At 38.6% G+C, this 12,714-nt stretch overlaps 1 protein-coding gene across 1 annotated transcript; it reads left to right on the top strand.

Moving 5' to 3' along the window:
- Positions 1-4,435: 4,435 nt before the first annotated feature.
- Positions 4,436-10,528, top strand: LOC122086249. The gene is made up of 4 exons (XM_042654990.1): positions 4,436-4,922; positions 7,051-7,267; positions 8,606-8,699; positions 9,906-10,528. The coding sequence occupies exons 1-4, from the start codon at positions 4,522-4,524 to the stop codon at positions 10,169-10,171; spliced, it is 978 nt and encodes a 325-aa protein (XP_042510924.1). The 5' UTR covers positions 4,436-4,521; the 3' UTR covers positions 10,172-10,528.
- The last annotated feature ends 2,186 nt before the right edge of the window (positions 10,529-12,714 follow it).

Here is a 12,714-nt window from a genome sequence, read left to right as displayed (position 1 = left end):
ACTCGAATCAAGGGTTTAAAGCTTGTATATGGTGAATGTTCACAAAACCCAACTTTTCTTACCTCCAACTGTAGATCTAGAGTTGAAGATCACTCTCCCGGCACCGGAATGGGAAGATCGAGCTTCGACGCCGCTGAAATCCCTCTTTTCTTCCTCTTCCTTCTCTTCCTTTCTTCTTCCCTTTCTTTTCTCTCTCCTCTTTACTTTTCTCACCAACGTACGGGGGTAGTAAATGGAAAGAAGAGAAAATCATAAAGCTTTATATATAATTCCTAATAAGTGAATAGTGCACTTGGATGGGTCACTCAGGTGGATGCACCCACCTGTCCTACCCACCTGAGAGCCAAGACTTGGGATTTTGACCCGGTTCGGACCTCGGCGCGAACCCCACCCCAAGCATACGATGTAGCATACGTATATACCTTAGAATACGGATATAATACCTGTTTTATCCATACATAGCCTTATGGTAGGTGCACGTACACGGTTTGGGCACTCCCGTCTCTTCTGGCACTGGCTCAGACTTGTCGGGCCAGCCGGTGTTTAAGGTCACCCGTGCCATCATAGCCCATAAGGAACCTGCTCTAATTTCCTCTGACTCGGTTCCTGCATGGTTAAACCGGTTCAATCGCTTAATCAGACCGGGTTTAAAAAAAGTAGGGTATTACAAACAGGGTCAGGAAGTTCGCTTACCTCTGGAAAGGTGCTCCCAACAGCTTTTGCATAGGATTTCTTTAGTCCATGAGCCGTTGTCCTCCCTTCAACAGGACTTGAAGCCACCGTGAGTGGCTCCCTGTTGCCATTGTGAGCCGGTGACGAGACTACAACATCGCCCTCATCATCGTCCCTCCTTTCCATCGGCCAGAAGTCCGTGATCAATTTCTACTTTCCTCTATCCGGTGGCCGTCCAGCAGGGAGCACAGAGCAAAACGCTAACTCACCACCACTCTCCCCCTCTTCCATCATTCTTCAAAAGCCTTCAGGAAAACTCTTTCACAAAACCCATGTCAGTTCTCTTCTTTCACAAAACTCCGTCAAAAAAATAGTTGTTAATTAGATCTCAGTGTGAGTAATGGTTGAACCCTTGATATGTTTTGTCAGAGTTGTAAATATATACAGAGGAGGATTTTTTTTTTTTTTTTTTTTTTTTTGTTAATTAAGGGAGAAGGATATTCTACACATGGCAAGATATGACAAGGGAAAAGCATTACATGGAAAGAGAAGGTATATAGATATAAAAATTAGGACAATTTTTCCTGAGGCCACGGTGAACCGATGACGAAGACATAAAAATAAAAAAGTAGGGGGGGAGATAAATATATAGGGAGAGAGGGGGTCATATCTTGACCATTCCTTCCTTCACCGGCATGGAAAATTTTGTCTTAAAAAGTATATAGATTATTACAACTAGTATTATCACAAGTAAACCCCCCCCCCTCCTTTAAACTCAAAAAAGATGGTCAATGATAAATTATTTGAAACTTGGATAGTAGAAATAGGAGATGCACTGAAGTGTGAGTTTTGGTAAGAATACAACCCCAGTATGACCTGATCCATGCGGTTGTAGGGTCAGTATGGACCCGCTGGACTAGTCAGGCCGAATGTCTGAATACCAGTCGTTAACAAAAAAAAAAAAAAAAAAAGGTTTTGATAAGAATATCAACCATCTGGTATTCGGAGGAAATGTGTGGTCAGAATAGTACTCCTTGACCGAAATGCTGATGAATTTGATATGATTCGCCTTTTCATGGAATACGTCATTGTGACTTATTTGAATAGCAATTTTTGTTATCACTAAAAATGGAGTAAAGTAGTCAAAGAGACATATCATGAAGGAGCCAGTATAATCAAATATTCTCGGACCTAATATCAGCAAGGGCACAATTTACAATACTCATCTTCACTACTACTGAAGCGAGACAATATAGCGTCTTTCGCTGCTCAATGAGATGAGAGAATCTCCCAGAATAGTCAAGTTCTAAATTTGTAATACACCGAACATCAATAACATCATAAGCCCAATCACTATCAAAATAAGATTGAAGTCATGAGATGAAGAGGAAGGCAAAAGTAATATTTTAAATAATGTGTCTTCTACATAACAAAGAATATGAAGTACTAACCAAGGAGTAGCCGTGAACTGTGAGACCAATGAGAGGGCAAGTACTAGCAAAAATGGATTCGATGCACGTAGATTTATCTCAAAGTACATATAAGGATCCAACATTTGTCCAATTTACTTCCATCTATACCCCTCTTCACCCTTTAAATGACAAGTACGTATAGAAGATCCAATCTCCACACCAGCATCTTCAATACCTTGGGTGTGGGGGAAAGCATCATCTTTTCACGCATCCTATCTCTGAATGTTTTCTATGCTAGCTAGCATGATAGGGTTCTTTACCCATAAAGCGTAGATAGACGAGGGAATGCAATCATTTTTGCCCTATGTAATTGTCTTAATATGTCATTTCTTAAGGAATATATTTTATTCCAAGAAACCACATGCAGTTTATCCTTTCCTTTAATGGAAGTCAGTAAAAAAATTGAATTTGAAGAGAGACATAAAAAAAAAAAAAAAAAATTCAGTTTGAAATTATAAATTATCTTTATCTTATTATGTTTTTTGTAATAATTTTTTTTTCTTAACTACCAAACATATCGTAAATATAATGGTCACATTAAAAAAAATGGAATGGCCAAAATTGCAAAGTAATCATTTTTGCTTTTACTTAAGGGAAGGAGAATATTTCCTCTATGTAAATGTAGATATGTCCACGTTGTAATTAAGCGGTATTTCATTTCATAAAATATATATATATATATATATCGTTGCAAAAATTGGTGAATTCGATTCGTTATCAGTTGATTCACTTTGGAATCGGTTTTGACACCGATTCCAATTTATTTTATTTCAAATCGAAATATTCTTTCCAAAACTTTCATATCAAAATCCCGATTATTGGGGTCAATTCTGGTCGACTCAGAGTGGATCTGAATCGGAATCGGCATACAGCGATTGAATCACGTTTTTAAAACCATATCATTTAAGGGTAAAAGTTTAGCTTTAACAATCCGAGCCTACCCTGCCTGCCCTGACCCCGAACAAGGCTTGGACTAAGTTTTTTGACCCCGAGGGTGGGTTAGGGTTGAAAAACCCCAACCCTAGGTCAGGGTTGGGTCAAGCTCGGATTGAGGCCTTAGTCCGGCCCAACCCAACCCAAAATTTAACCCTAATTTTTTATATTAGAATTCAGGGCTCCTATTGGTATTTTATTTTTCTGTAATTTTTTAATCCATAGGATATGAATGGTAAAAACAAGTCAATCAAGGTTAATCCAACTAGGGGTGTCAATTCCAGGCCTGCACCGGTAGGCCCAATCGAGATCGACATATTTATGGCCTGACCTAGACTGGCCCGATTAATAAACGTGTCGGGCTCAACACAGTGCACATTTACACTGTGCAGCCACCTAGCCCGATAGGCGCCCGACCGGCTTGACACATTTACATGCCTGACTTGAACCGACTCCTTTAAGCCCGCCCTAGCCCGACCCCTTTAATACTACTTGTATTTTTTTTTTTTTTTAATATTGTTTGTATTTAGTGCTAAGACCATGTGATATGTACAGTTAAAATGGTGGTTATTGTTATCTAAAAACATTCATCTTTTTCAGGCATAGTTTTAGTTGATTTGAACTTGGTAAATTTGGGTTGTGTAAATATAGTTTAATTGATTTGAGTTTCGTGGGTTAAGGATCAAGTACATTAGTAACGTAGCTTTTGCCCATCTTTGGTTTAATCCATTTTAATTATGGGATCTTTCTTTGTTATGCACATCTTTGTCTCATTTTAATGATATTTCCCTTCAAGCACATTTAAGTGACCAATTTTAAAGAGGGCTCGTTTAAAGTTAAATAGATCTATAGCCTGGTGAAGACTTGTTTATGGCAATCCGATTAGAGCCCCAGACCGATCAGCCCGGTTACTAACTGTACCATGCCCATCCTAGCTTAGCCCGTTTAGCTAAACGGGCGTTCACGGTGCAGCCCTAGGTAATGGTCAAGTCCAATTAAGCCCGACTGAGATTAGCCTAACCCGACCACTTGACACCCCTAAATCTAACCATTGCAGATGTCAGGATCAACCCAACCCAATCCAACGTGCCCTGACAAGATCAATTTGGACTGGGTTGGGTTGGTACAAACTCAAGAGGGTTGGCTTGAACATGAAGTTGAGTTGGATTGGGCCTGGATTATATCTGTCGGACCTAGAGTTGGATTAGACTTTTAAGAAACCCGATCCAAACCCACCTGTTTCCCACCTAAATTAATATCTTTAAGTTAATACGGTTAATTAAGGAGCCATCAAGAAGATAGATACAAATGTCTATATCTGTGGTCAACATCTTGAGAATCTTACAAAACCACCTCAACGCAACCTCTCCCGATTAAGACTGAAAGAGAGAGAGAGAGAATTACAGAGAAGAGACAAAGGACGAAGAGAGAATAAGGGATACCCATGAAGAGTTCATTCGGTGGTGGTGGAGGAATGGGTGGAGGGCGGATGCTCAGTACTGCAATCCGTTCTGCTCTTGGAGGAAATGAAAATCAAAATGGTTTGTCAAAGACTATTTCTAGCAACGCAAACAAGCACAACTCTCAAATCCTTTCTTTATCATTATCTTCTTCTTCGTCTGCTTCTACTTCACTCAACCTTCCCTTGTCGGGAACTTCTCCTACCGTGTCAAACTGGGCTTCTCGTGCTTCTTCCTACTTCTGTGATGGTGATGATTGGGAATGGGAATCTGTCAATGGAAACGACGACCAAGACAGAGGAGACATGATTTTTGATAATTATTATGCTTTTGGTGCTGTTCCTTCTCAGGAAGAAGTTGAAGATGCCGTCTCCTCTCTTAAACAGTATATCTGCTTTCCTTCAATTTTTTTTTCCCCGTTTACTTCTGATTTTTTGGAGAGTATGAGTAGAATAGGATTAAAGTTTGATGGTTTTTGTTTCTATTTTGATTGTTATACTTTCTTGTCATTGTTGAATATATGTGAGTTTTTGCTTCTCTTTCCCCCACCCGCCCTCTTCTGTATTAGGTTTTGAAAGCAGCAATGGGGTGTTAGGGAGGGGTCATTTTCTGATAAGAGGAAAAAAGGAAAATTTTTTCTTGATATGATACTAAGATTTGATTATTTGAATAAATGCCAGCTTTTCCGAAAAATAGGAATCCCATAAGGTTTGGGCATAATTCTCATAAAAAGAAATTATTTAGGGTTGCATAGCCAGCTTTTTGAGATTACTTTGTTCCTCTGTTTCTGTCTCTATATTAATCCAGAAAAGCGCCAAAAAAGAGGACAGTGAGATTAATCTCTTGTAATATTATTCCAAGCTTGCTGTCTTTCAATTGCCCAGTTTGTAGTATGTGGGCATGAGTATATTACACTGAGAAAGGGAGGAACAAGAAAGGGAAGAGAGAATAAGCAAAACTCATAATAGATCAAGATATAAATAACTGATATTATTAGAGAACAAATACAAACAACCTTCATGTTCTATATTTAATTTCGTTTCTTTGCTAACAAACATTGCATCTTGCACAATACTTTCAAGGTGAACACCATCAGAGAATTGGGCTAAGAGTTGCATTAAGTTATCTAATGTGACTATTTCACTTTGGTGATTTGACCCTGCTTATAATTTTCTGGGTCAAGATTCTTGTGTCATCCAATTAGCGTGCCCCAAAGTCATGTAGGATTTCCGTACATCATAAGTGAATCGGGGTATTCATAATTCAGTTGAGTTGCTCTGAATTGATAGCACACACATATGATTGGTTCTAGCCAACTCAATAGCTGTTATTTGAAGGTTGATTCTGATGATGCACAAATGATCTTGATTCTTGACCATGGTTGGAATGGTTGAGGCCTAGAGGCAACCAATCTGTCTGACAACTTGGGTTAAAAGACTAGAACTGTTTTTGGGTGATATAAAATCTACCAAGTTTGAAACAAGTTTGTCCAAGGTGGAGAACTTTCTAAAATCCTGGTAATTTGTTATTATTACTATTAATTGTGACTTGGAAGGTCTACAACTGGCTCAATACGGCTCAATCTGCCCAGGGGTGGGGGGAGGGGGCATTTGTAGAGTTAATCATGGTATATTATTTATTGAGGCTGTTCTCATGGGTTACAGATGAGCAGAGTTAATAGGCTTAAAAACCTTTCCTTGGTACCCCCCCCCCCAAGTGCTGACGTCTTTTCTTTTATTTCTTTCTTTGGGGTTGGTAGGGGAGTGAGGGGGAAGTATTATGGTCACTTTGTGTGATCCTTGTTCTTAAGATTTGTTTCTCTGCAATGATATGTCAAGATTTCATTGTATTTAGTTATAGCTTGGTCATTTAAAAACTAAGAGGAGTCATTCTGGTTTTCTGTATCTGAATACTCTATGGATTTTTTGTGGTTCTTTGTGGGATGTAGGTTCACTATAACAAGATTCGTACATGTTTGTGATCAAATAGAATGCATACTGGAACTTCATGTACCTTCATGTACCCTCCGTCTTATCTAAGACTAATACATTTCAAAACCTGTGTTTCTAATCTTTTTCCTCTCTCATCCTCACTTGAAAATTCTATTTTATCCTAATTAACTATATATTTTCAATTCAATTGAACTAAAGGCATGCTTTTCATTTTTTTAAGGCACACTGTACTGATGTTTGCATAAAACGGGAACTAGTACTTTAAGGTCAATATTGGTTCTAGCTTGAAAATTCACTTGAAAATGTTAAGGGTCAACATTTTAAAATCAACATTTTCATCATCACTTGAAAATTCTATTTTATTCTAATTAACTATATATTTTCATTCAATTGAACTAAAGGCATGCTTTTCGTTTTTTAAGGCACACTGTACTGATGTTTGCGTAAAACTGGAACTAGTACTTTAAGGGTCAACATTGGTTCTAGCACAGTCTCTTGCATTTGTAGCAATTATTTTACAAGCATTAAGTCTGACTGCTATTAATGGTTTTATGTTTGCAGGATTGTTGCTCCAGCCTTATATTCACGATTCTGTGAAGATAGAAGTTCTTCTAGTTCGGACAAGCATGTAACTGATCATACTGCAGATCCAGCCAGGTCAGAGTTGGATTGGATTGAGCCCCCCCTGCATCTTTACAATCCAAGACTCTCTCAATCTCATCAGTATGGACGGGTTTCTGATGCTTTCCATTTACTGCAGACAGATCCATCTATTCAGGTAACGTCTAATATCGATCCTTGTTTATTAATTGATATTCATATCTGCAGGACTTGATTTCTCATGCTTTTCTTTTTCTTGCCCAAACTATCTGAAAGTGTCTTTTCTTGTAAACTTGTGGTACCATGCAGTATAAGACTCTTCTAGGTCTTTACTCTCTAATTTTCCAGTTGCTTGCCATTGTAATCTGAGGGTCTGTTGATTGATTTAAAGTGAAATTATTTCTGGCCCTGATGTTCCTTTACCATAATTTATGGTCAACAGAGCCTCGTGCACTGGGTTGCTCTTGTAAAGAAATAAGTAAACTGTTATAGATGATACCCGTGTTGCATGGATGCCTACTTTAAGAGAACTGCTGAAGTGCTTAACTGAGAAAATTATGAGAGCTATGAATATAATTTCAAGGACAACTTCCCACCAATCTGAATTGCCATAGAAAAAATAAATAAATAAATAATATATATATATGTAGAATCGGACATTTAGGAAAAATTATGTATTCTTGTTCCAGATGCATTGTTTTAGAACAAAGCATTCATGGAATTTGGAAGAGTAGCATTTTGGATATTACAGGAGGCACTATATCAGTAGAAAATATCCAACTTCCTGATTTGTTCAAATGCCTTAATTGGTGCATTGTGTGGTTTGGAAATTGTAGATTCATGAGGGGACTCGCATGAGCATACCGTGTCAGTGACTGATTAGATGAGTCAGACCTGTCATTTGATAGTATAATTTACCTAGATTGATTGATTGCTTTTATAGATTGTTAGAGATAAGGTTTTAAACCCCAATGGGGTAGATGAGTTGGAAAGGGACCTTCGCCTCAAGAAGCGTGTGGTTCTGAGTTTGACTCCTCTTACCTTCTTGGGGCCACTCATATAGGGGTGTTTAGTGCTCTTCACTGCTTTTGGTGAAAGTTGAATGGTTCTCATTCAAACCCTGTATGATCCGGTTCATGCGGTTGTGGGGTCAGTATGGGCACACAGGAATAGTCAGGCTAAAGCCCTGGATACCCATCAGCCAGAAGAGAAAAAAATAAATAAATAAATAAGATTAGTATAAGATAGTTTCTGTATGAGAGATTGATTATTTCAGGCTTATGAAGTGGCATCATTGTGTTTGACCTCCATAACTTCTACATTTTTTGTTGCAAAGATTCACCTTCAGTTTGACAACTAATTAGGGGAGTGAATGATGAGTTCTCTCCACCCCTTGTAGTTGGGAATCAGTTATGGAAGATTTTCTTTGAATCAACCCTTACTTGTGTATTCAGTGTCTCTTGTGGATTCTGATCGACTTCTTCTGTATGTATCTTGTGGATTCTGTTGTCTATAGAGAATGGTCATGTCATTATCTTCCGATAAAGCAGTCTGGGATGCTGTCATGAACAATGAGGTGGTGAAGGAGCTCAAAGAGTCAGTCTGCATAGGTTTGTCAAAAATCTGATTAGTCTATTTTTTCCAACCAAAATTTCATTTATATTTTGTTAAATATTTCTGTGAAGATAGAAGCATCATATTTATATGCTTACCGATTGCCCCTTCTTCTTCTTTTCTTTTTTTTTTCTTTTCTTTTCTTCTTCTTCTTCTTCTTCTTTTTTTTTTTTTTTTTTCTTTTTCTTTTTTTTAATATGAGAGAGAGAACTCTACATTGTATGGTTGAGGAAAAAGGGAAAATAAGAAATTCCTCCACATTGCATGGACGAGGAGTAGAAGTTCCATCTGATGCCTGGGACAGCGGCTCATCTGAAACTTGTGTCACTTTTGTTCAGATCTCCAAGCTTGTACTCCAAAAGTATCAGTAGATTGTGCAATGCAAGCATCCCTTGGATAGAAGCAATCCCACCATCAGAATCCATGCTTGTCACTTCAGAAAGATGATATTTTCCATTTTTCCCCTTCACTACATCAGACACTATTTAAGGAACTTTAATGGACTTTGAGTGACTAAAATGGAATTTTCCTTTCCTCTACTTAGTGTACATTCTTGTTATCGAATCTATCTATTTACCTCAGGGTGGCCTCTGTGACCTAGGATATGTTTTCAGCTGGAAGGAGAGAATAGGACCACCTTCCTCCTTATTCCTGAACCTTATGAATGGTATACTTACAGGATGGTTGTTAATGACCATCCAAATGGCCCCACCTATGAGATTTCAAATCTTAAACTTGGCCTTGATCTTGAACTGTCAAAATAATCTGCAAGGTGCTTACACCCAGTATGTCGTAGTCTGTGGACAAGATGAAAGTAGCATGTATGTTAGGAAATGCAGTCAGGTGGACGTGGTGAATGAATCTTCAAGTGAAAACTCATTGAATCGTATTTCACGGTAGACCCAAATGTATGATTGGTCGGATCATGGCACCAGATTAGGGGTGAACCATGCAGCCCGCCATAGTCATGTATTCTATCTTCCGTTCTAATGGATTTATCCAACTCAAAAGCTTTATCTGTTAGGTGGAGAGGCCCAACTGGTATATTAAAGTCATCCAAGGTTCCAGAATTTTTCGATGTAGGATTATTCCCAACACTTACCATTGCTGTTTCAACTGCTCCTAGCCGAACGAGTACTATTGTTGTTGGGATCTGCGTTACTTAATGGAAGTATGCTTATTTATTTTATGTTCTTTGGCAGCTGAAGATGCTAATTCCCAGAGGTCTGATGAAAGTCCAGACACAGCAGCAGGCCTACTGAAGTGGATATTAGACAACAGTAAGGCAAAAGTTCTGGAACTAATTGAGAAGCTTATAAAGCTTGTGAATGAGGTGTTTCAACCTGAGCAGAAGAAGAACAACACAGCAGCAACCACAGATCTCTTTGAAGCCAGGCTGAGAGCCTCTCTGCTACTCTCCATTGTGGTTCTCCTTATTGTGGTGGTGACTCGAGCCCACAGGGTGTAAATTTGAAGACATGAAACAGATTTCATTCAATCATTCGACGACATGAAACATGGGAGTCGCTTTGCTGTCCATCTCCCTACTTTTATGTATATATCATTCCTTTATTAAAAAAAAAAAATCTGAATTTCTTACATGCTTGTAGTTAGTTGTAGATCCCCTCCTTCCCTCTCTCTATTATTGTATATTTAGCTTCAATTGTTACATTAGGATTATTGGATATTTAGCGTCAATTGTTACATTAGGATCATATGGGCAGTAATTTACAAGTTTTAGCTCAAACATAATAGCTCAGCCTACTCTTTGATTTACTATCAGATAAAAGATTAAAGTTGAGCAAAAGGTTCTTTGGCCGGCCCACATAGATGCCTTCATATGTATGCCTTCAGATCATCTGTGGCCGCCACTTGGGCTATCTTTGCTTCCATTCTTGTTTCTTGATTCTTTTGATTGTTGTTCCTCGGAATTAAATTGGGAGTGGAATTCTGTTTTGGGCATGTCAGATTCAATTCTTTGCTCCCATGGATTGAACCAGTGAAAAAACTCACTAATTCTGTGCTAGCATCTAGTGTCCATTGGATGATAGTTGCAATATTGTCCGTTGGATGAAAAATGACAGTATGTGCAATTTATATGCAGCATAAATAGTATGAAAGTAAAATACATGCCCAATATGATCTCTCTATGATCCCTTTTCTTCTTCCTCTCCCTCTGCGTCTCCTTCACACCCACCCCTCCTTCTTTCAATAGATTCTGCCGATCCCTGCTCACAATGATCTGCATCTTCCCTCTCCCTTGGCTACCAACCCCTGCCCCACGCTCACTCCATCCCCTCCTTGTATGTATTCTCCCCTCCCCTTTCGTGAAATCTCTACAACTTGCCGTCATACCCTGCCCCGCTGAAATAGTGGTTACTGTTTCTCGTTTCGTTGCCCTTCTTCGTAATCGGAATCATATTTTCATAATAAAAGCTATATTTGAAGCTCTCTTCTCTGCTATGTTCCCCCTGTAAGTTTGATTTTCTGGACTTGGTGTTTGAGTAGCAGAGATGAACGGACTGCAAGTGTTCTTGGAGATTGTGATTTTATTTTGGCGTACAAATAGGAGAAGATCAGAAGATGAAGCCTTAGTCTCTGATTATCTATCTTTTACTAATTAGTTAATTAAATTGATTTTCCCTTTAAGCAAGTGTGTTTTGATGAGTCGTTTGAAATTAGAGTTGGGTAGTTGTCTTGCATTTCCTCCATTAATGAGATTCATCAACTGCTTTAAGTTGCCACCACTGTTGACACAATCATGGAAACTAAAGTTGGTGATGATTTGCGTTTCATGATGACGGTGTTATTAGTATGTGTTGGCGATCTGTTTAATGTAAGAGTGAGAGGGTATATGGAGAAGCCGAGAGAATTAATTTGAGAATAGAGTTGCAGAGACAAGATAAAAGAGTAGCTTTATACAGATAATCTAACACACTAAAGAGAGGAGAGAGAGAGAGAGAGAAAAAGAGAAAGAGAGAGAGAGAGAGAGAGACCAAGTGGACCAGTATTTCGTCATAGCTCAATGGAGGAATGGAGGATTGAAGCAACTGAAGCAACACAGGTATGAGGACGGAATTAGGAGCGACGTTGCTTGCGGCGGTGGTGGGTACTATAGTCTACAAACAAGAAAGACGCAACAGAGAGGCGCAAGAGTGGAATCTTGCCGTTCATTTGCAGAAACGTTTCTTTGCTCTTGATTGCTGAATTCTTGTTCCTTCAAAGTAGCTCAATGGAGGATTGAACCTCAGTACCCTGCAAAGGCATGGGTGAAGTATTCTGATTTTCCAAGAAAACCGTACCATAATAGTCGGAGTATTTCTATCTTATTGTGCCTAAGATTAAAATTATAAATATAAATTCAACGTTTTAAATCAAATTGACAAAATCCAATAGTCAACAAAACAAAATCCTACGATCAACAAATGCTAGCAGACCTTATGCTTGGGTAACCCGCTAACGTGTCAAACCTTTGCCCCTATATATATATATATATATATTCTTACTTATTTACCCTCGATCGTAGCAATACACGAAACGGGATTTGATTTGGATCCGCTTGGATCGATCCGGATTAAATGGATTTGCCCTTGCATTTGTTTAGAAAATGAATTTTAAACCTTTTTTTACCCTTAATGCTTACCGATACAGCATCGATCAGGAATTGACATCAGACTACATTAATATCAAAACTAACAAGTGTAACACCCAGACTTGATTCTGTTAAGGCTTGCCATACGTTGTTCCTCTTTTTTTTCCTTCTGAGTTATGAAATTGATCCCTTAATATGTTAACCAAACGCTACTTCTCATTCTTCCGAAACAGAACTAAGAAATATCAATTCTGTGCAAGATTTGACTTCCCCGGAGTGGGAATGCAACCTAACGTAGCCTTGGGTCCCAGCCACATTCTATTGGGCAACCTCAAAGCTTGTTCCCTTCTTCAATGAAAACGGTCTGTTAATTTTACAAGCATCAAGTTTATAAAATGGTCAGAAAACTGGAACATAAA

The sequence above is a fragment of the Macadamia integrifolia genome, chromosome 8 (assembly GCF_013358625.1).
Source record: "Macadamia integrifolia cultivar HAES 741 chromosome 8, SCU_Mint_v3, whole genome shotgun sequence".
NCBI classification, from domain to species: Eukaryota; Viridiplantae; Streptophyta; class Magnoliopsida; order Proteales; family Proteaceae; genus Macadamia; species Macadamia integrifolia.
The sequence above is the reverse complement of the archived record's forward strand: the minus strand, read 5'-3'. Positions and strand labels throughout refer to the sequence as shown.